The sequence below is a fragment of the Ciona robusta genome, chromosome 14 (assembly GCF_009617815.1).
Source record: "Ciona robusta chromosome 14, ASM961781v2".
NCBI classification, from domain to species: Eukaryota; Metazoa; Chordata; class Ascidiacea; order Phlebobranchia; family Cionidae; genus Ciona; species Ciona robusta.
In genome coordinates this window covers 4,690,521-4,711,299 of record NC_143248.1, presented here as the reverse complement: position 1 = coordinate 4,711,299, position 20,779 = coordinate 4,690,521, and the positions used below count along the sequence as shown (strand labels likewise).

The window sequence follows — 20,779 nt, the reverse complement described above, 5'->3', positions numbered from 1 at the left end:
GTACGTAAACTCCACAGTTACAGCTAAAATGCACGAATCTGTCGACTGTCGACATAAAATGTCCCTGAACTTTTCAGTAAACTTTAAACATGTGATGTCATGCGATCACTGGCGCGTAACGCCAACCGCTTGAATTAACAGAATCAACAAAACCTTGGCAACAACCATCTTGTGTTGAGGTAAATATTTAACGTTTTAGAAGTATATTTATTCTAATTTGGGCAATTTTTTAAGAACTTAGAATGTATTTTACAGTAAAGTAGATGGTAAACTTAATTTATTCATAGTTTATATGTTGTTTGACTGGTTAAAGTATGTTTTAGATCGAAAATAAAAAAGAAACATGTGAAATGAATATGGTGGCTACAATGCTTACAAATGTTGGCTGAATGTATGTTGTTATGTGAAGCATGCGTAATTCTAAATAAGTCAAGTGATATCAGAACCCCATTTTTAATTTTTTAAATCCATTTTTAGGCATCTTCAATGAGTAGGCAGATATAAGATTAGTTTAAATGGCAACAACAAGGATCTCATACACTTTACCTCCCAACATTGATGCCACCAAAGCACCTCTTGCTTTTGGGAGCCGAGCATTACCTAAACTTAACCGTGAACTGAATGATGACACACTCATCACTCGACAGCGAGCATTAATGACACTTTGTGACTTGGTGCATGACCCAGAAAAGGTTTATGAATCCATTGGTGTAGGTAAGTTATGTGTGTAAGTAGTAATCCAATGTTAAACACGGTAAACAACTTTATTTTTAAACATTTTGTTATTGTCAGATGATAATTTTCAGGCATACAAAAATTCTATAAGTTGGTTTAAATGAATGCAACTTTTATTAGCGTGATATGCAGGAATTTATCTGAAAATATGATTAACTGTTAATAAACATTACTATGATGTCAATAACATTTGCTATGGTAGGATATTCATGGCAAATTTGTAGAACATGACAGTTTTGAACAAGATCTTATTAATGCACTAAACAAAGTATAACCAATACAAAATTATGATCCATAGAAACGAATAAACCAGTTATACTCTGCAGTTGCAACTTACATTTATTTAAAGACAATACTCATGCTCTTTTAGGTTGCATTGAAAGTTTGAAAAAGTTGTTAAGTGATGCAGACAGCACAGTGAGACACAAATCTACTGAAGTTCTTTATATAATGGCAACACATAATGTTGGAAGAAATGCATTCCTGGATTATAAAGTCATCTTACCAGTAGCTAAGGTACTAACACATGTTGTTTGTGTATATCTGTTATAACAACTAAGAAGTATATAGTAGATTGGGATAGGATGGTGCATGTGATTATTTTTATCATACAACTTGATATTCAACAAGAATATTCACAACACTGTATGCTTGCGACTCTGAAAGAACATTTATTTTGACAGGCTAGTAAAAACATTTAGGAATACATCGAAATAATGCATAGCACTGACTGGTCTCCTGTTGAATTTTAACACTTCTACAATGTAATATTGGAACATTTATTTTCTGTTACATTACATTCTTGTTTTAGTTATTTGATGATAACGTTGACATCGTCCGAAAGAACGCTCACCAGGCATTGAAGATGTTGTCCGAAATTCCTGCAGGTGATTGCTTACTTTTACTAATTACCAAAGCAACAGTAATCCATAAACTAAATTAAAATATAACGCACTAAATTACAGTTACTGGGTATATGTACACAAGGCTTAAGCGTCTACAGTAAAGCGCCATAGCTCAAAGGTTAGGTCCTCGCATCCTAAGCAAATGATACTAGCTTTGATGCTTGACACAGTTACCAATATTGATGGGTGTATAGGGAGTTGTAGCTTCTTGTACAATGGGTGTCATGGTATATGGGCAAATTATGGTCTAAATCTGAGGCGCCATACCGTGTCATGCTGTAGGACCTTATACACACATAATAGAATCTCACAATCCGTACTACTTCACACAGGGGCAGCTGGCATTGTATCAGCAAACTTGATCCCCAAGCTTGTAAACAAGCTTAAGATCGAGATAGATGAGATTAAGGAACTAATCTTGGACACTCTGCACTTCTGTATGAGAGTAGATGCAGAAAATGCACTCAAGTCTGGTGTCATGCCTGTGCTAACTGTAAGATTTATTTGTTTTTAGGAATAAGTAACTAATATATTATGATTTAATAAGGTCTAGTAAATACTAAATAGCTCTTTTGAACTAAGCTTTTTGTCTACCATAAGAAGACAAGAGCCATTTACTTTTATATTCTGTTATGCCTGGTCGAAATAACAGTAAAATACAATCTGTCTCAACAGTTTTTTAAATATGTCTGGTAACATAAGCTGCAAAATAGAAGCATTTAAATAGGGATGTATTAAATCCTCCCAAACTGACATAGGCTTGCACAAGGTGTATGAAACAGAACATCCGTGTTATAATTCCATCTTTGCTCCAGCACATGAGGATGAATAAGTTACAACAATTCCTGCAATTAAAGAATTTAAATAGGGATCACGTAAAAAGATATTTTTAACTGTCACCCCCTAGGAATTACTTGATCACAGCGATCCATCAGTGCGGGGAGCAGCAGCAAGAGATATGATGGATGTTAGTGTTCCTCTCGCAGGGAAGGAGGCGGCATGTGAGGATGCGAGCATCGTCCCTCTTCTTGTTCGTCTTCTTACCGATGTGGATGCGTCAGTGAAGTCCAGCGCAGCAGGAGCTTTGATGACAATTGCCATAACAACTAAAGGTTTGTGGTGCGGGCTCTTTAGTTTATGTATATGTTGTTGCCGCTATGTGTGTGTAAGTGTGAAGGGCTTTTAAATTTTTTAAGTTCATGCATTTATAAAAATGGTCTGTACCAAAATATGAACACAAAATGGAATAAAAAAGATATATACTGTAATCAGTACTACTTTTTAAAAAGAAGCTTTTTTCTTTAAAGTAAATAGCAAATTGAAAATATTTCAAAACATATCTCTGTGGATAAAGTTGTAGCTCAAGTTAGTAGTGGTTTCTTAACTGTTATGACCAAGCTTTATGGTGCAGGTAAATATGCAGCAATTAGAGCTGGAGCGATTCCATCTCTATTGAAACTTGTAAACGCCTCGTCATCTGAAACTCGTCTTTATGGAATCAAAGCTCTAACGATGCTGTCCGAGGCTCCAGAGGGAAGGAAGACACTCTTGGAGTTTGTGGATGAGATAAAAGACAGAGAAGATGATCCAGAGAGCGCAGCAGTTGCACGAGCAGCACAAACTGCACTTAAAGTTATAACATGGAAGCCATAGTGCTTGTAAAGCTTTTGAACAGTAACTTAAAAAAACAATTTTTGTCATGGCATAGAAAGTAACCGAGGACAAATTCAAATTTTCTCATAGTTTAAATAAATATGTTATAAAGTAAAATTTAATAGAGTTAGGAATAATGCAGAGTATATGTTTGACAGCCTTTATAAAACAGTATTACTTGGATCTGTTTACTAAGACTATTCTTGTATTACTTTACTGTGACTTTGCTAGTGTATATTTCATATTGATTTATATTAGTTTTATTTCGCAATAAACAGAAAAAACTTGAATGCATAACATGTTTCTTGACAGTGATAAGGTATGAGAACAAAAATATATATAAGCCATAATGAACAAATTTGAGTTATTTTTCATCAAAATAACGAATATTCTTTAACATTGTTTCCTCAAAGGTTTCAGAGTCATAATATCTTTTTCGAAGAGTTCTATATTTTCGCAACCGATATAAAGCTTCCAGTTCTTTTACCACGTATTCCCCACGAGAAATTAGCATTTTAATTTCGGCCGGGTCTGTAACATCTTTATTTTTCATAAATGCTGCATGACACTTATCACGAAAGTATATTCCACCTTTTGGATATTCACGACCAATGAAAATCAACTGTAAAGCGAATACATCATAATTCATAACTATACAAGTATCAGCCAATTGCTGTTAAATACAGTAAGGTTTAAAATAATTGACACAACTGAACTATTTTATGAATAAAATGCAGTTGAAAACTTCGCATTATTAGGTTTACTCTTTTGTTTAAAAAACGCTCTTAAAAATGTAACAGTAAACTTCTTATTACAGCAATGTAAATAACAATTATTTCATATCAAACCACAACATTGAGCTTTACTTGCAAAATGATTTATTAATAAGATTGAAACAGCTTACCGTTTTGTAGAGTTGTTTTACTGCATGTTTCAGCTCAGTTGACATTCTTATCAAAACTAAATAACTTACAAATCCTATTTCCTTTCATGGAAAATTTAAACAACTCGTTAAATACACATTGTAATATTAATATTTCATAACAAAAACAACTGCTACTTTGATTGTTTACATGAGTACTTTTGAAAAAAAACAACAATGGAAAAGTTTGTCAAATTGAGAAAAAAATGATAGTTGTAGGCAAATTAAGGCATGTTACCACGCACAGTAAGGCACCAGCACAAGAAGCAGATTAAAACTGGCAACAAAAACACAAAACATTGCACAAGCGAGACAAAACGCAATAAATAGACACTAATCTTAAAAACTCCCACAGTTCTGCTCAAATCACCAAGCAAAAACAAGTTAAGTCATATATATGAATATTTCCCCTCAAGCTTCAGTAGGTAAGTTTCTCGTCACGCCAAGCTTATATGTCACTTCCTTTGCTGTGAGTCTGCAGATTAAAGTTTTAGCAATTACAAATAGTACAAGTATCAGCCAAATGTCAAAGCCAAATATTAACAAAATCTACTATTACCATAAGGTAAAGTAAAGCACCATACCATTAAAATGGCATAGACTTTTCCAGGAAAAATACCTTTCAAAAATTTGCAAAGTTTAAATAGAAGAATGTAACTATATAACTTTTCATCAATTAGTTAAAACGCTCCAAACTATACATTTTAAGATTCAATCATGTTTTGCAGTTTTTTGTAATAATTTATTTAGTTATGGCGACTGCCGCATTTATTTTTCCCAATGAATCACAAAACTGCTGTTACTTTGAGAAGGTGTTATCCAACACTATGGTATATACGCCACATTTCCGAGCTACCAGGTTGCCTTCAAAAGCTTCAACATGTGAGTTAATACGACGAGATGGAATCAACTCGTGCACATATGTGGTCTACAGTTTAAATGGAATATGATGATTAATTACAACTGCAAGTTAAAATATGAATATTTTTAAAAATATTGAATTGTTTTCAGACCTAAGTAATAAAATATTGAACTATCAAAATCCGTTTGCCCTGCAACATTGGTTAGCAGGCCTGACCCTACATCTACAGGTTCAAGACTCAATTTTGCTACAATTGTTGACATATATATGTCCTTAAAGAAGACACATAATGGGAATTGCTTCAACCCAGCAGTTATCATAAACATTGTCGAAATAGTCAGCTAAACACTAAAACAAAGTTTTTTTTACAAAAAAACAAATACTGATATATTTTACACACCTCTGGTAAAGTGAAAAACAGTTTAAATGAAATGTCCCTGTTTGATGAGATTGACCATTTCAACTTTAACCCTTCGTTTTCGATTAAAATTGGAAGGTGTACCTCAGTTCTGGCTGCTATGGTTACCGTGTCTTCATTCTTTACATCCAGAACAATGGGAGAAGAACTGAAAACCAGTGGCAAATTTAACCATTGTGGTGTATGGACAATACATATTCTGCTTCTAATGCAGAACAACTAATGATTATTGCAGTTTTAAAAAATATTTCTCAAACATGCTGTACACATCAAACTCACTGTCAAGTTACAATATAAAAAGTTAATAACAAAAAAAGAACTTCAACAAAAAATCCAATTTTCGAATAACTTTACACAGTTTGCAATAGTTCTGAACCATCCATTCAACAACGTGTGCAACTTATTCCTCACAAAACTTACAAAAACATCTCCAACCCCAACCATACTTACCTACTAGATCTAGTGAACAAACCACTTAAACTCTGATACATGGATGACTTGTCAGGACTCTGAACAGGAGAGACAGGGACTTCTTCCTCTTCTATATTTACCTCGTCATCTTTTATCTCTTCGTAACTGTTTCTTGTCTCTTCTAAGAACAACAAAAAACACTCAATAAATTAAAATAAAACTCCAACATTTTTTAAACAAAATCTTGTTAGAACTATAAGCAGATATGATTTTTTGGTAAAAAATATTATTCTATCACCCATTAAAAATCCTTGCAACAAAAAAAGTTTAATAACAACTACTTACCGTTACCAACATCATCTTCAGTGTGAGGAATATCAATTACAGCATCAGTTTTAACCTCAGGTTTCCCACCTTGAATGGATTTGTTTAATATACCTCGCCCTGCAAAGGTATTTTAACAGTTTCAAAGTGACACCTAGTAAGTTATATTTGAATGGGAGACTGACGATACTATTTTGGTAAAATATATCTCTTTTATTATATAATTGGAATTGGTTGGACCTGGTTTATGTCTGTTGTGTTTCGTAGCATCAGGTCCTAACAGCAGGTAGAGTAATATTAAAACACACAACACTTGGAAAGTCACACAGCTGTATATGACAAACAAAAACTTGCTTACTTTACCACAGAAAAAAAAAGTTATTAAAATCTCGCATTCATTTAAAAAATGTGGAATCTTTCACAGATGGAAAATACCAAAGTAAAATTAATAAAAAAATTATATTATTTGCGAATGGAAAATTACCAGAACTTTCCCCTGCATGACATGAGGCACAACATCTCAGTTTCTTGTCCCCTTTACTCAACCAATTGTCGGAACAATTTTTGCAGAAAATCTTTCCACAAACCCTGTTAAACATAGGATAAGCAAAACAAATAGTTACCAACAAAGTTACATATGTGTTAACTTGTAAGGGGGCCTATAGACATATGAAATAAAATATTTTTTTAAGGACTATTGTTGCCCAACCACGCAAGGATAAATAATGTACTTTCATTTTGTATGAAATGATGTATTCTTGTAAGATGATCTGGAAAATTTAATTTTTTTTACTATTGGGGTTCAACATAAAACTTGGAAATGCCATAATGAGTTGCCAATATGTTGACTTTCCGACAAAAATCGCGACATTTTTAAAGTTATAAATTTTTATACATCACCTGCAATGATGTTTGCGTAGGGTCAGTGAAAACTTCTGGTCACATGACCCACAGTTGGTGACATCATCATCCGATATCCAATCAACCGTGTCCAATGTTTCGCCATCGTCATGGTCCACTGATTTCTCCAGCTCGTCAATTTGCAAGCGAAGGTTCTGCGAATCTTTCCATAAATGATCTTTGTCACTGTAGGTGGAATTACGTGGATTAAGTGAATCATTTATCAGAATATTCGATTCCAATTAAATGAATAATTTATAATAGTACTCTATTCTAATTAAAGTTGCAATGTTATAATAACATTCTATTCTAATTAAAAGTAATAAATTATAATAACAATATATTCGATTAAATTTATAATATTATATTTTACTTCAGTAAGGTCAAATAAAAGGAAAATCATGAGACCTGAGATTTAAACCAAAACTGGCAAATTTCCCCAAACAGCCAGATGCTACCTTATGTACCCAACCAGATTTTAAAATCTACTGCTTTTCCAATAACAAAACAAGTAAAAAGTATTAAAAAAATGGAAACAAAACTTACAAGAGAAGTTCTGTTATTTTCTCCTTCAAACTGATGATGTCATTCAACTGACTTTGAACATTTGTTTCAAGCTCCGTAACTTTTGAACTCGATTTTGACAACTCTTCTTTTAACTGAGTGATAAAATAATTTAAAATTACATAAAAAAATGTCAAAAATGTGGAAACTCACCGAATCTCTTGTTGTTGTTACCGCGTCCAGGTCATGAGATAGTTTTGCATTTTTTGCGACAAGAATTTCAATTTCATCGACGTGATTTGCTCTTTCCTCCTGGACAATAAATTATAAAACATAAATATACTGAAAAAAGTAAAATTATTCTATGTTTTAGTTAAGTTTTAATACCTTAACAGTTAAATTATCAAAGCTGCAAGCTAATTTTAGGTGTAATATTTAAAATTACATTTTTTGTTAAGTTTTAACATTCTGAGAATCACATTCATTACTATAAGCTACAAAAACACATCAACAGTGACCACTATGACATCACAGAGAACAGTATTAACAAATATTCAGCCACCTGAAGAGAAGTAAATTTATCCCCAATATCTTTGATTGTGATTTGTTGAATTTCCACAGTAGCTTGTAATTCCTTCATAGCTTCTTCCATTGAATGGATTTCCAAACCATAAGTTTCCTTGTCACATCCAATCTGCTCTTGAATCATCTTTAACTCTTCTTCTTTCTCTTTTAAGTCATCTTGACAGAAGAAAGTATAAATATTCCACTAATGGTTTGTCCAAATTATCAGCCATACATAGAAAACGGAAAAAGTCTTGCCAAAAATAAATACCCACAAAGTAGCATACACGGTCACCCGTAAGCTGGCGCATGGTGTATAAAAAACAGAACACCCATGCTATTAAAATATCATATACCCGCCATGCAAGGATGACACTGTTAAAATACAGTAAACCCATAATTGCTTAGAACCCTCATTAATTAATGTTTCGAAAGAAATATTCTTTGGCTCCGCTTGTTTTTATAGACACTTATCAGAAGGGTAAAACCTATTTTCATAAAACACCTCTAACATTACCATTTTGCTTTACAATATTAACCATTCATTGCATTGGAATTATGTCATGTTTGTTATCTAGGAAGACACCTATGTTATAACCAAGGTTTATTAAACTATGGTTTAGGTGAGTACCTGCCATAACTTGATACTTCAATGCAGAATGTTGAAGTTCCACAGTTAGCTGTGAAACATCATCTGTATAATGTTTTAGGAAGGATTCCTGAAAAGTAAACTGTTAATAACACAAGCCCAACTGGCTATGACATTTGTTTCAGCGCTTAGCAATTTCCACTGCAATATTTAATACTGTGGCAGAAAAAATGCTGTAGTACCAATTGCTCAGTGTATGATCAAAAACGTAAATGTGCATTTTTATAGAGTATGATATTGCATCCTCTAAAAAATCCAACAAATTTTAGTTGTATTGAGCTTTTAAAGCGATTATTTAATACAGGGTAAGTTTTATGGGTTGTACATTGAAAAAGTATATGAACTATTTTACCTGAGTTTTAAAGTGTGGGTTTTCAGTACTGTCTTTAGATCTGTATAGAAAAAATATTCTGTTAATTTAAAGAACACAAAAAGTTTCAAAATAAAAAAAATGACAAACTTAGTGAATAGACAGTTAGAGGTATAATGATTATTGGATAGAAACTGTTATGTTGATCTAGATTCTAGAAGAAACTTAACATACTGTGTTTCTTGCATGAAGAGGTGCACTGCTTCCAAAATCTGATTTATTTTTCCTTCAAGTTGCAACCTATTTTCTTTTTCTTCTTTTCTCCCACTTTTCTCTTCATTAAGTGCAGACGAGACATCGTTCAACGATTTCTACAAAAGTTTAGTTTGGTGTTGTATTATTAATAGGTGCGGTGTTACCTGAGGCACGCCAGGGTTTGAGGCCAAGGTTGGCCCTGTACCCTACCAGTTTGTTGTTATAAAAATTATTCGCATATTAATCAGACTTTTCAGGAAATACCCATTAACAGTACTTAAAGATTACACCCTATATTTTTCAGGAAATATGCTTAGTTGTAGGTAGTGCATACAACAGTTTTACAATAGTGCAGCCCCTAAGGGTGTTTTCTTACACCTCCAGCTCCAGTGTATGCATACAGTTTCTTAAGAAATACTAAATACATATATAAAAGTGTTGACCAAACAAATAATCCCCAAGTGTTGACCAAACAAATTTCTCCACCTGGTACTTCAGTTCAAGCTTCTCCATTTCTCCTTTCATTTCCAGCATAGCTTCAGAAGTAAGTTGAAGTTTCATGCAAGTCTTCTCCATTTTCTCAGTGAATGAAGCAATAGTTACTTGTGCCACATTCAACTCTCCTTGGATTGAAATATTTTTTGCTTTTTCAACCTCAAGTTCACGATCAATCGATTCGTTTAATGTCGCGTGACGACTCATTTCTGACTAATATTTATAGTTTAGCACATACTTGTTGAAAACTAGTGTTAAAGTACAAATGTAGACTATATACTACAAGGCAAAGCTTTCAAAAACATGGTCCTTATAGTTTGCAACCAGCTAAAGCAAACCAACTTTTTACAAAAAGCCTACTTGGTTTAAATAATTGCCATTTTTACCAAACTTTTGTTCCACCTCTACTTATCAGACAAGACCTATTGATCTATCTCCAATAATTACCAGAAATGATATCTCCTCCTAACATACATAAGCTTCTACAGTAAGCTACTTAATTGGCACTGGTATGTTTGTCCATTACCCCAACGCCAAATGTGGTATCGCATGAACCTCACTTGTGTTGAAATCTACAACTGTTAGGCAAAATGCGAGATCTTCCCATGTTCCCTATGTAACTAATGAAAACCACTGTTCCAAGCCTGTGTTTACGTTAAGTTGCAGCTTTCTAAATAACAACCCCGCTTTTGCAACTAACAACCTATTCTATCTACTTCCAAGTGCATTGCTCCCACACAAAATAATCTGAAGTTCATCTGATGCAAGTCACATTATCTTACGTGGATTTCTTCAAGATAAAACTCATTTTCAGATTTCTCTTCTTCCATTTGAACCTCAAGCTCTTCTTTTTCTTTTCCCCATTCACTAAAAAAGAAAAAAAGACCAGATTTATATAAAACATCATCAAAATAACAATAACAATGCATTGAATCATGGATAAACCAATGTTAAGGACAGAAAGTAATTCTTAACAACTCACCGGCTGTTTTGTAGTTGCGGAAATTCACCGAAAATTCTTTTCTGTCCAAAACATCAGTCGCACCAATTTTCAATCGTTATTTGTATTCGTTGACACAATGTAAGGTGAAACTTGTATAAGAACGCATAAGAACCAGGCAAGAACACGTATACAGGCGGATTAATATAATAAACAGTGATTCACACACGCAAGTACCATAACATGCATTACATTAAATTATTTCATTATTTTACAAGACGGGTAAAAATATAGTCCCTGGTTACGATAAAATATCTGTAGTTTGGTAAAACTTCCGTCATTATATGCAACAAAAACAGAATTACATCTTATTGCCTAATGCATTACAGATGTCTTGTTACTGATAACAGCACACTTTTTCAATGGCAGAGTAGCAAAGAAAATTCGGAAAATAAAAATAACATACATCTGATTTAGCAATAAAAACATTAATAAAGAAAGACTTTAAAACTGCGGTAAGGTTCTAATGTATGAGATTTGGTAAACAAGGCACAAAACATAGCAAGGTGTTTGGTGAATTGATAAAACTGCAAATCATGGGATTTAGAACTCAATAATCGGGAAAAAGAAGGGTAGAAACAATTAGGTTTAAATAAGCAAAAAATAAAACTAAAACAAGTATTTATTTTCCGTGGTTTTAATACCTTTCTTTGCGTTTAAGTTCTGTTTCAAGCTGTACAACTTTATTTTTCGCAACTTCAGCTTCGGTTTCAAATTGCTTTAAGCTCTCTTGCGCCATCTTAAGGTCGGCTAACATCTCGACATGATGTCGCTGGAGATTGGAGGACTTTTCCTCGGAGAAGAGAAGTTGTTCCTCAAGTTCAGTGATACGCAATGAGCTGGTGGTGTGCTCAGCCTCTAATTGAAGCTAATAAATAAATAATGAGTTGTTGCACCCTGAGAGTGGGTAATGAGCCAACTTCGGCTGAATATCGGATCCCATGGCGTGCCACACTGTGGGACCTTACTCATTTAGAATAATTAGGATTTAACTTGAAGTTCATAAAAAAATTATTATTAAGAGTAATAAATTATGGTAATGCTAGACATTTAAGAGATTCTGTTTGAATAAGAGACTAACGATGCCATTTAGGCGAAATATATATCTCTTACAACTTATATTATACAATTGAATGGTCTTTTTTACCTATTATGTGTTTTGTAGCATCAGTCCATTTAAACAATGTAAGTAATATTACCTTAAGATTTTCCACCTGTGTAAGAAGATCTCCAAACTTAAGCTTGGTTTGCGTCACTTCAACATTAGCAGTGTCTCGATCAATAGCAAGAAGTTCATTTTCAGCTGAGTCAAAAAAATCAATTAAATATTTAACTTCTTGTAAAGGCTATTTTTATTTATACAGAACTGTAGACAATAACCTATAAACTAATTTTAACCTTTTTATACAATTTGATAAATAAACTGTGGCAGAAAAATAAGCATATAAATATTATTTTTAAGTTCTTCCATGTAAGTTTGTAATGACCAAAACTAATCTTACATAAAAATGTTTTGAAATATTAATTACCTTTTAAACTGTCAATTTCCACCTGTTGTTTTGAACCGTTGCCTTGAGCAGAAGTTTGAAATTGTTCTTGTGTTTTGTTTGTTTGAGTTAATGATATAATCCTGTTTACAATTCGGTCAACCTGGATATTAAAATATTAAACCATGCCAATCAAGTAAATTTGCCTCTTTATTATATATCTGTATATATGTATGAGATTGAATCGGAAAAGTACTTTATAAGTTATACATCTAAAATTAAGGATGTAAAGTTATACTTTGCTTGTAAGTAGTTCGAATTTGTAAAGAAAACAGCAACTCCAACATAGAAATGGCAAAAAATTACCAATATAAGCAAAATAAAGTTAAATCGTGATTCTAAAAAGTTTTCTAACCTGATCTGTTGGATCATTTGTTGAAGAATCATCTTGTGGAAGATGAGGAACAATCCTCTTCAAAATGGAAGTCACCGCATCTTCGGCTGCTCTTCTCTTCTCATTTTCAACAAACAAAGACGACATTTCCTCATTTTCGCTGAGTTGTGCTTGAAGTTCCGCAATTTTCGATAAATTTGCCGCGTCATTTGCGAGTCGGCGTTCATACTCTGCGCAGTTTTGGGTCACAGATTTTAATTCCGCTCTAATAGCAATAAGTTCCTCGTTTTTCGCCAAATCATCCACATTCTGCTGGTTTCCATTGTCTACTTGTTCAAAATTTGGGGTAGAGGTTACAGGGGTGAGCATGGTACTAGGGGGCGATGAATTGGACGAAAAACTGCGGGTAAGTTGCGACATTTGTTGTGAAACCATCTCTTCTAAATTGTGTTTGTCGTTTTCTAGTTGCTGCATCTTCTGCATGAGTTGTGTGTTGGAATCTTCAAGACTGGAGTTTAATTTTGAAATTTCTTCATATTTTTCTTTCCACTGAAGCTCTCTTGCCTGATAAACATAAAAAATGAAATGTAGGAAAAAAATATAAAATCAAAGTATAAAATAAAGCTCCCTTAGTACAAGATTAATGAGTAGGTTACCGTTTTCAAAAAGAAAACAAATTTAAACCATAGCATAAGCTTAGTGTCTATAATATGGTCTAATAAACAAAGATATACATACTGGAGTTTCCTTTTATTACTTATTAGCTCAAGGTTGCTTTTGGTATAGAACGGTTTAACATGTTTTCTTAATTACCATAAATAATTAAAATGTCCCCTGTTTTGTACAATGGGTAAATAAGTCACATGTGGCGATGGCAATTTTTATTGACTGGAAATGAAGTTGTTTTACCAACATTGTTATAATAAAGGGGATAAGGGTTTCAAACTTTCAATTCTAAAAAAATAGGGAGAACTTCAATTTATTTGTTTTTAAATAAGGGGGTGGGTTCAATTTACCCAAACAAATTTTAAGGAGAGATGTCAGGCCCCAAACCTAATGACTGTGCCACCGAATATTTAAATATGGGGTGTTTCAAGGTGAATCGCCTATTATCCAACATGCAGATCAAACTTTACCTCAAACTCCGACGACATGTTGCTCATTGCATGATGTAGATGTCGATTCTTATTCTCAACATCCGTTATAACTCGAGCAAGAATCTCTTCCTTTTCACCCGTGGAATTCTCCAACGTTTCAGCTTTCATCTCAAGCTGGTGGATGAGGTCCTACAAATAAATACATAGCACGACTTTATTGTGTGTTTATAGACTGATGTGTTTATTTATAGCATGATTACATGTAGCATGATTGTGTTGTGTGAGCAATCTTTTGGTTTAGTCTATTGAATATTAAAAGCTTGTAAGCAAACATAATTTGTATGTCTCAATGGTTTCGATATAAATGACGCAGGCCTTGCAAGGTATATTAAATATAAATGTTACAGTTTTTTATTGTTGCAAAAAAGTAAAATAAAAACAGTATAGACTTAAGTCCTCTCTCTACTTAATATATTTGTGTGGATTATATAAGACAGGGATATAGTGTAATCATACTACATTGCAAATATATAAGTCTATCTATAGGGTCTAACTTCACTTGTATAATCTATGATTAACATAATATACTCAGTCATTAAAGTTACATGTTCAAGCATATTAAGATAAACTAATAACATGTAAACCAGTTTTAATAAACTGGATTAGGATTTTGATATATAGGCCCATATAGTATATCTATTGCACCCTCTGCCTGCATCACGACAAATAACAATGTTCATATAATTCTGTGAAACTGTAAGTCAGTTACAGTTACTCATGATAATTTTAAACCTACATGTTGAGAAAAATACAGTAATATGATATCTAAATTTCTGTTATAAATAATACAACTACATAAGTATATATACTTTTTTTACAAATATATACTTGTATTTCTGTACTAAAGTAGTGTTTCTTCACAAAACAGTGGTTTAATCTAAGTTTTAAAATACAAAAAACATATAAATACGTTACAAACCAAAATCCTAAAACCGTGCAGCATAGGGAGATACAGTATATTATACATATATTACTGTGTGAATTTTCAGAAGCAGTAATCTAGAATCCCATTATCAAACTCAAACAGTGGTGCCAACCACAAATCCTAACCTGTTGTTCTCTTATCTTATGGTCAGATTGATCAAGTTCAAGAACCAAATCTTCAATGCGTTGATCAACACTGGATGGTCCACTGCTTCCTATAAAAAGGAAAATACGAAAGCTGGTTAATCTCATGAACACCCAAGATTCATATCTTTTGGTGCACAATTTTAAAAGTGTCAAAATGTTCTGACTTCTGAGGAATTGTGTCAGGTAACCTTGATTAGACTGCACACACAAACAAATAAGTGTTTTTAAACTTGATCGTGAGCAGTTGCGTACCGGTACACTATTTGGTATTTAGAGTGAGAAGAAAAGTCATGGGTACCAAAAACTAAGGTAGTTAGATCTTAGATGCACTTTCTTACGGAACCAATCTGATTCATTGGTTGTAATGTTTGAAGATTAATGTAGTGCAGAAAATCCAGGGTAACTTTAAATTATCTGCAACACCAGGTTTGGGGTCTATGATAAGCTTAACACATCTTCAAGCCTATATTATAGATGAATTTCATTACAAGAATAAGCCACAACAACATTTAACAGTTAACTTATTTTCAGTAGAAGAAGCTTAAACTTATTCCATAAAGTAGAGCACGGCTATATGGTTGTTTCTTAGGTGAAATAAAAGTGAAACACACATACCACTTCCATTATGTAATCTCCCAATTTGTGGATGGTCCATCACCACCGATGCACTTGTTAAACTACCAAGACTACCAACATGGCTTTGTAATGCCCACTGTTCGCCACCATTTGAACTGCGTTTGCTGACAATAAAGAAGTTTGCAAATTTTTTAGTTAACTTGGTTTAGTTGATATTAGCTGTTATAATACCTTACAGCTTAGAACTAAAAACTCAAAAAAAAGACATGATTTAAGCTTAACAGGAAAAATACCTTCTCTGCCCCCAAAGAACTAGGTATACTTTTTGTAGGGTAATCATAAATCTTAATTAACAAATACAAGTAACACACCTTGCAAAAGTAGGCCATCCTGCATCAAGGTCATAACCTTTGGAAATGAGGTCAAAGTTGACTGCATTTAAATCGTATAGTGATGTCACAAATGCTGATGAATAAATTCCATTCAGCAAAACTGAGTCATCAGAAAAGTGCTGACTCGTAAGCGAAGAGTTCATAATACAATTTTGGAAACTATCGGCAAGTGTTTGGTGGACAAGACAGTATCGGATCAATGCACGACCTTTGCCTTTTGATGTACGTACCTGAAAATAAAGAGCAGAGTTATTACATAAGTGTGTAATTCATTCTATGTTCTCATGAGACCTTTTTAAAATGAAGTATTTTAAAGTGATAAAATTGTATATCAAATGCCACAGAATCACAACACTATTGCAGGTTATTATAGCTAACATACCTTACACATTAGCCTCTAACCTCTTTATTAGCTTGTACATATCTCAATCCATCATTTAAACCTCGTGTGTGACGTAAACAACCAAACATCCAATGCCAATAACTTCTTCTACCGCCTAAAACTTTCTTTTCTTTCGAACTTGACGTGAGCAGAAATTCAAGTTTTGCACATAATCTAGAAATTTATAAAGTTGGTTTTTTTTTTATTTATAAATTTTGGAATTCGCTTGGTTGGTATTTTTGAAAGGGCATCGTATTTTCGCCCATGTGTTATATTTTTACTTTTTTATACATATTTTGTTACCGCTGTTGTCTAATGCATAAAAAAAGTATTTTCAATGCATTACAAATTGCAAAGCAGGTTTGCCACATATACACACTGAGAAACCCTATGGAAAATAAATAGGCACAAGAGAAACCACTTTAAATTGTCAGGTAACTATGTCTTACTTATGCAGGTTGTGATTGTCATCTGTTATCGGTTCTTTCGTTGATTCGAACTCTTTGCATAAATCGGTTACAATGTCTGGAAAATATTAATGTTGTTAAACTTGTAAATTATATCAGTTATACTTAACTAATGTAAAGATATTTTGGGTGTTTTGTACTCAATTTAAACAAGTTTTATGTTATTAACAAAAAGTTGGAACTTTTATTGCTGGCTTTAAATAGACATGTACATAAAATTATATGACTGTTTACATGTTTCGAAACAGTTATTTAAGACTAAAAAAGTAATAATACCTTGCACATCTCGTACAATCTTTGGTAGGTTCTCTCTGGAAGCCATTTTAACCTGTACAAAATTAAACGTTAAAAACAATCAACGATTTTAAGCATTATTTAAAACACTCACATTAGTTTTTAAACTGTAAACACCATTTTGTCACAACTCCTACATTAACTGGTCAAGATATGCTTTGCTAATTTTACACAATTAAAGTCAAAATATTATAAATACGTCTAGCACATTTTGAAATTTGATTCTCCAAAACAAAGATTTTTCATGATTTACATAAATAAACGCAAATCCGTCGTTTCCACTTACGGAATACTAGTTTAATTTTTTTTTTCAGAACGACTGCCCGTAAACTGTTTTTTAAATGTTTTTAGGGGTTAGGTTTCTTTTCCAAAATTAAAATACATCAACACTAGGCTCAATTTGACATCCATAAAATGTAAAATATGTTATTTGGTAAGAAACTATACGGCAATTGCTCCAACCCAGTGGTCACCAATGGGTTGTCCAAATTATTAGCCATAGGCCTACATAAAAGAATGAAAAAAAAAACAATAATTACCCACAAAGTAACATACATGGTAGCTCGTAAGCTGACACGAGGTGTTAAACCCGTGTGATAACGACTGTCGTTTTCCGGCCACGCGAGGATAAAGTAAGTTTCATTCATTTAAGTCTCGTCTAACAGGTTAAGCAGATATGATTTAAGGTGGCTGTACACAGTATCGTATGCAAACCCTTTACCGATGCGAAAGCGAAATCCGGACAAAACAGACGAATTCTGGATACTGTGTATTGCAACCTTTACTCTTATTTATAGAAGGATGGGGGAAGATGGGACATATTTTCATTCTTTTTTCTCGTCCAATTTTGCAGTAAACAACATTCAAAGAATTATAAAACCGTATCCCCACGACTCCCAAGGACCGTTGTTAATTGTTTAAAACACGATCATAATATTTGGATATTGTTTACTAAAGTTGTCCCATCTAACCTCACAGTACAATACGACAGTATTTCCCCAAAACAGATCCAAACGTTCCATTAAGTGAAGTGAGTGTGAGAAAAACAACCAAAGACAATGATTATATTTCTGCACTCCATACTTGAGTGCCTGACGCTGTGTTTTCGTGTAAGTCTTAAAGAATGATCGAGCAAATAAACAAAATTCGCAAATCCTTAAGCCAAACTTAGCTTCGCAAGCAAGAGCGAACTCTTTATATCATAACAACCCTTAGTGAATGTCTTTGGCACGGCTTGACCCTCGTTTGTCTAAAATTAAGCCTCTGAGATTGCGAAAATAGCCGTGTGAAGATTGCTTGCTTGAACAACTGTGTGTAAATTGAGCAATAAAATACAGAAACGTTTATTACAGCAAGCACGAGTGTATTCCACAATTGCTTTTGTTTCTTTTATTACTGGAGGTGGCAAAGGGGGAGGCCAACAGGGTGGTCTTCGTAATTGGCTTGTTTGTGCATGCACTTCATGTCCGCTGCCGACTTGTTATTAAGGACCCTTTACGTGTATTAGGTTCATTGTTTTTTTTAGTTTAAAAACCTAAAAGTGAGATTTATCTGTTATTTTATATCGATAAACATAAAAAACGTCATAAATTTTTCGATTTTTATTTTATTGTAAATTAGGTTGTTGCCAAAACATTGACAAAAAAATGAGTAACCTAAATAAAAATTGCCTTATTAATAAATTTTTGTTCATTAGATGTCGGGAGTTGTTATTGAGTATTCGTTTAAATATTAAAGCAGCTGCGTGGACATTGTTTTCGTTCGTTGGTTGGTTACTTTTGTTTCAGGGTTCTGTTTGTTTTATCCACTTGCAAGTCAATATTGTTACGAGAAAAAACAACACTACGCACAATTGTTACGTCCCGCGGTTAAATAATAGACCGCGTCCAAAAGTGGAACGAACTTGTTCCGTATTTGCGAAGTCATAATGTCCTTTATGGCGAACAATTGGCATTGTTCTATTTTAATAAAGAATTGAATTAGACTTGGACGTTTTGCTTTGTCTACAAAATGCACGTCGCGTTTTCGTTTTTTTCATACAATCTCGTCATAATAAAAATAAACGGAAACGCTTTGTTCAATTCTATAGACGATTGTTCTAAATCAAGGTGTAACTGTTCCTTAAATTGGACAATTAAGTAACCAACTGTTTTTCTACCTGTTTCTATCAATAGAAGGAAGGAAAATACGCAAATGAGTCACGTGCCCGTGACGTCATGTTGTTATAACTCTCAGGGTTGTTCAGGTGCGACGATTACGTCATAATGGGTATTGTTCGGTAATCAATAGCTTATTATTCCTGAATACAACTTCCTGTGATATATGGGTCACCGGAAAGGGAAATAACGTAGGCTAACCCACGGCGTATTATACTCCGGCAAGGTTCTACGAAAGCAACGAACGAATGAAAGTGACACGCATATCGTTCTCCACACGACAAGGGTTTTGAATCACAATTAGTGGTGTTTTTAAAAACTAATCAAAAATTTTAAAAAGTCGGTTGGGGTGAAATGGGACATGTTTTACATTTGTTTTATCGTTTATTTGGTATTACACGACGAAGAGTATTTACAGAAATAATAACTGAACCAGAAAAGAGAAAAACTCTTATACCTCAGTTACCCCAATGGGAAACTAAAAAAAAAAACACTATAGAAAACAGAAAATTTCGGTTCCTTAAGAAATCCCCTGATATTATAAATTGGGTTCAATATTTACAAAGCTGTGAAAGATTAATACTTCCGCGGAACTTATAAAAACGCTTCATGTTCAATATTGTCAAGGTTACTTTCTCTATAAAGATTAGTTCTCGTTCCCTTTTTCGTATTTGTTCTACCTGTTTGTTAAACTTTTTTAGAACACCATATGTATTGTGTATTTGAAGTGGCGGGTGCTATATTTACTTTTATACGTCAGGCGTTAATATGTCTCCTTTTTAATTATTAATAAGTGTTCACCCACAAGGATACGTGACACGATACTGTCGTATTGTTTTCATACATCCTGGCGCCTAATAGGTGACATATAAAACTGTCGACACAGCTGTTGTATATTAGGTTGGGGCAAGATGGTCCGTGTTTTTATTCATTTTTATCGTCCCATTTGGTGGTAAAAATATATACGGAAATGTATAACTGTATTATATAAATCACGGCTCTAAAAATACGGGAAAATGTTAAAAACACAAAATGGGATATATAATGTGCTTACGTAATCATCTTATACTCAGTACTACATACAAATTTTAAATAGAATATTTTCTCATCAACATAAAGAAGCATACCAAAATATAGAGTAACATGTACAATATATAAATACCATAAAAATAGCATAACGCACTACTTTATCTAGTACATATGCTAATTTATCGTAGCAATATGAAGCATATATACACTGCCAAACCAGCATTGGTCCAAAACCCCAAACGTAAACAAAGATTACTATACATGTGGGTAAGTACCGTCCAAAGCTTGGTTTCCCACCAGGCTCTGACGTAACCTGAGCTTACCGATGTTTGGGTTTCGTCTTATTTCCTTATAAGGCGTTGTGGTAATTAACAGTCGGTGACCACGGAGGAAGCGTTAAACCTATTTAGTTCCAGGTTTTCTGAACCTCCATCGATGTTTATTACTTGTTTTGTTCTGTATAAGGG

At 33.4% G+C, this 20,779-nt stretch overlaps 3 protein-coding genes across 6 annotated transcripts in view; 1 reads left to right on the top strand and 2 right to left on the bottom strand.

Moving 5' to 3' along the window:
• Nucleotides 1-482: 482 nt before the first annotated feature.
• Nucleotides 483-4,333, bottom strand: LOC149725234 (LYR motif-containing protein 5B-like). The gene is made up of 2 exons (XM_089892862.1): nucleotides 4,198-4,333; nucleotides 483-3,915 (listed from the first exon to the last, which is right to left on the bottom strand). Exons 1-2 carry the CDS (start codon nucleotides 4,240-4,242, stop codon nucleotides 3,658-3,660), a joined length of 303 nt encoding a protein of 100 aa, XP_089748988.1. The 5' UTR covers nucleotides 4,243-4,333; the 3' UTR covers nucleotides 483-3,657.
• Nucleotides 516-3,583, top strand: LOC149725235 (radial spoke head 14 homolog). The gene is made up of 6 exons (XM_089892840.1): nucleotides 516-714; nucleotides 1,106-1,251; nucleotides 1,547-1,622; nucleotides 1,973-2,133; nucleotides 2,548-2,752; nucleotides 3,052-3,583. The coding sequence occupies exons 1-6, from the start codon at nucleotides 516-518 to the stop codon at nucleotides 3,291-3,293; spliced, it is 1,029 nt and encodes a 342-aa protein (XP_089748966.1). The 3' UTR covers nucleotides 3,294-3,583.
• LOC149725231 (uncharacterized) overlaps nucleotides 4,275-20,779 on the bottom strand; it is a 49,309-nt gene continuing 32,804 nt past the window's right edge. The window contains exons 1-27 of one of the 4 annotated variants that reach the window (XM_089892769.1): nucleotides 17,222-17,411; nucleotides 17,110-17,161; nucleotides 16,816-16,891; nucleotides 16,387-16,540; nucleotides 15,964-16,214; nucleotides 15,632-15,756; nucleotides 14,996-15,084; nucleotides 13,925-14,074; nucleotides 12,810-13,352; nucleotides 12,437-12,557; nucleotides 12,107-12,210; nucleotides 11,552-11,775; nucleotides 10,690-10,774; nucleotides 9,899-10,120; nucleotides 9,392-9,528; nucleotides 9,200-9,239; nucleotides 8,830-8,917; nucleotides 8,197-8,375; nucleotides 7,848-7,946; nucleotides 7,677-7,789; nucleotides 7,131-7,316; nucleotides 6,715-6,818; nucleotides 6,258-6,350; nucleotides 5,946-6,087; nucleotides 5,478-5,643; nucleotides 5,019-5,143; nucleotides 4,275-4,690 (exon numbers count right to left, since the gene is read on the bottom strand). In XM_089892769.1, coding sequence (XP_089748895.1) covers nucleotides 4,627-4,690; nucleotides 5,019-5,143; nucleotides 5,478-5,643; nucleotides 5,946-6,087; nucleotides 6,258-6,350; nucleotides 6,715-6,818; nucleotides 7,131-7,316; nucleotides 7,677-7,789; nucleotides 7,848-7,946; nucleotides 8,197-8,375; nucleotides 8,830-8,917; nucleotides 9,200-9,239; nucleotides 9,392-9,528; nucleotides 9,899-10,120; nucleotides 10,690-10,774; nucleotides 11,552-11,775; nucleotides 12,107-12,210; nucleotides 12,437-12,557; nucleotides 12,810-13,352; nucleotides 13,925-14,074; nucleotides 14,996-15,084; nucleotides 15,632-15,756; nucleotides 15,964-16,214; nucleotides 16,387-16,540; nucleotides 16,816-16,891; nucleotides 17,110-17,155 — 3,726 coding nt within the window. In that variant the 5' untranslated portion in view covers nucleotides 17,156-17,161; nucleotides 17,222-17,411 and the 3' untranslated portion in view covers nucleotides 4,275-4,626. Of the gene's footprint in view, nucleotides 4,691-5,018; nucleotides 5,144-5,477; nucleotides 5,644-5,945; nucleotides 6,088-6,251; nucleotides 6,351-6,714; nucleotides 6,819-7,130; nucleotides 7,317-7,676; nucleotides 7,790-7,847; nucleotides 7,947-8,196; nucleotides 8,376-8,829; nucleotides 8,918-9,199; nucleotides 9,240-9,391; nucleotides 9,529-9,898; nucleotides 10,121-10,689; nucleotides 10,775-11,551; nucleotides 11,776-12,106; nucleotides 12,211-12,436; nucleotides 12,558-12,809; nucleotides 13,353-13,924; nucleotides 14,075-14,995; nucleotides 15,085-15,631; nucleotides 15,757-15,963; nucleotides 16,215-16,386; nucleotides 16,541-16,815; nucleotides 16,892-17,109; nucleotides 17,162-17,221; nucleotides 17,412-20,779 lie in introns of those variants that run through there. The other 3 variants (XM_089892767.1, XM_089892768.1, XM_089892770.1) reach the window with 3 other exon arrangements.

Bases quoted from the DNA above. Each gene is read 5' to 3' on its own strand.
- LOC149725234 (XM_089892862.1), bottom strand. From the start codon at position 4,242: ATGTCAACTGAGCTGAAACATGCAGTAAAACAACTCTACAAAACG. The intron at 3,916-4,197 runs GTAAGCTGTTTC...TTCGCTTTACAG, and splicing joins TAAAACAACTCTACAAAACG to TTGATTTTCATTGGTCGTGA.
- LOC149725235 (XM_089892840.1), top strand. From the start codon at position 516: ATGGCAACAACAAGGATCTCATACACTTTACCTCCCAACATTGATGCC. The intron at 1,623-1,972 runs GTGATTGCTTAC...TACTTCACACAG, and splicing joins GTTGTCCGAAATTCCTGCAG to GGGCAGCTGGCATTGTATCA. The intron at 2,134-2,547 runs GTAAGATTTATT...GTCACCCCCTAG, and splicing joins GTGTCATGCCTGTGCTAACT to GAATTACTTGATCACAGCGA.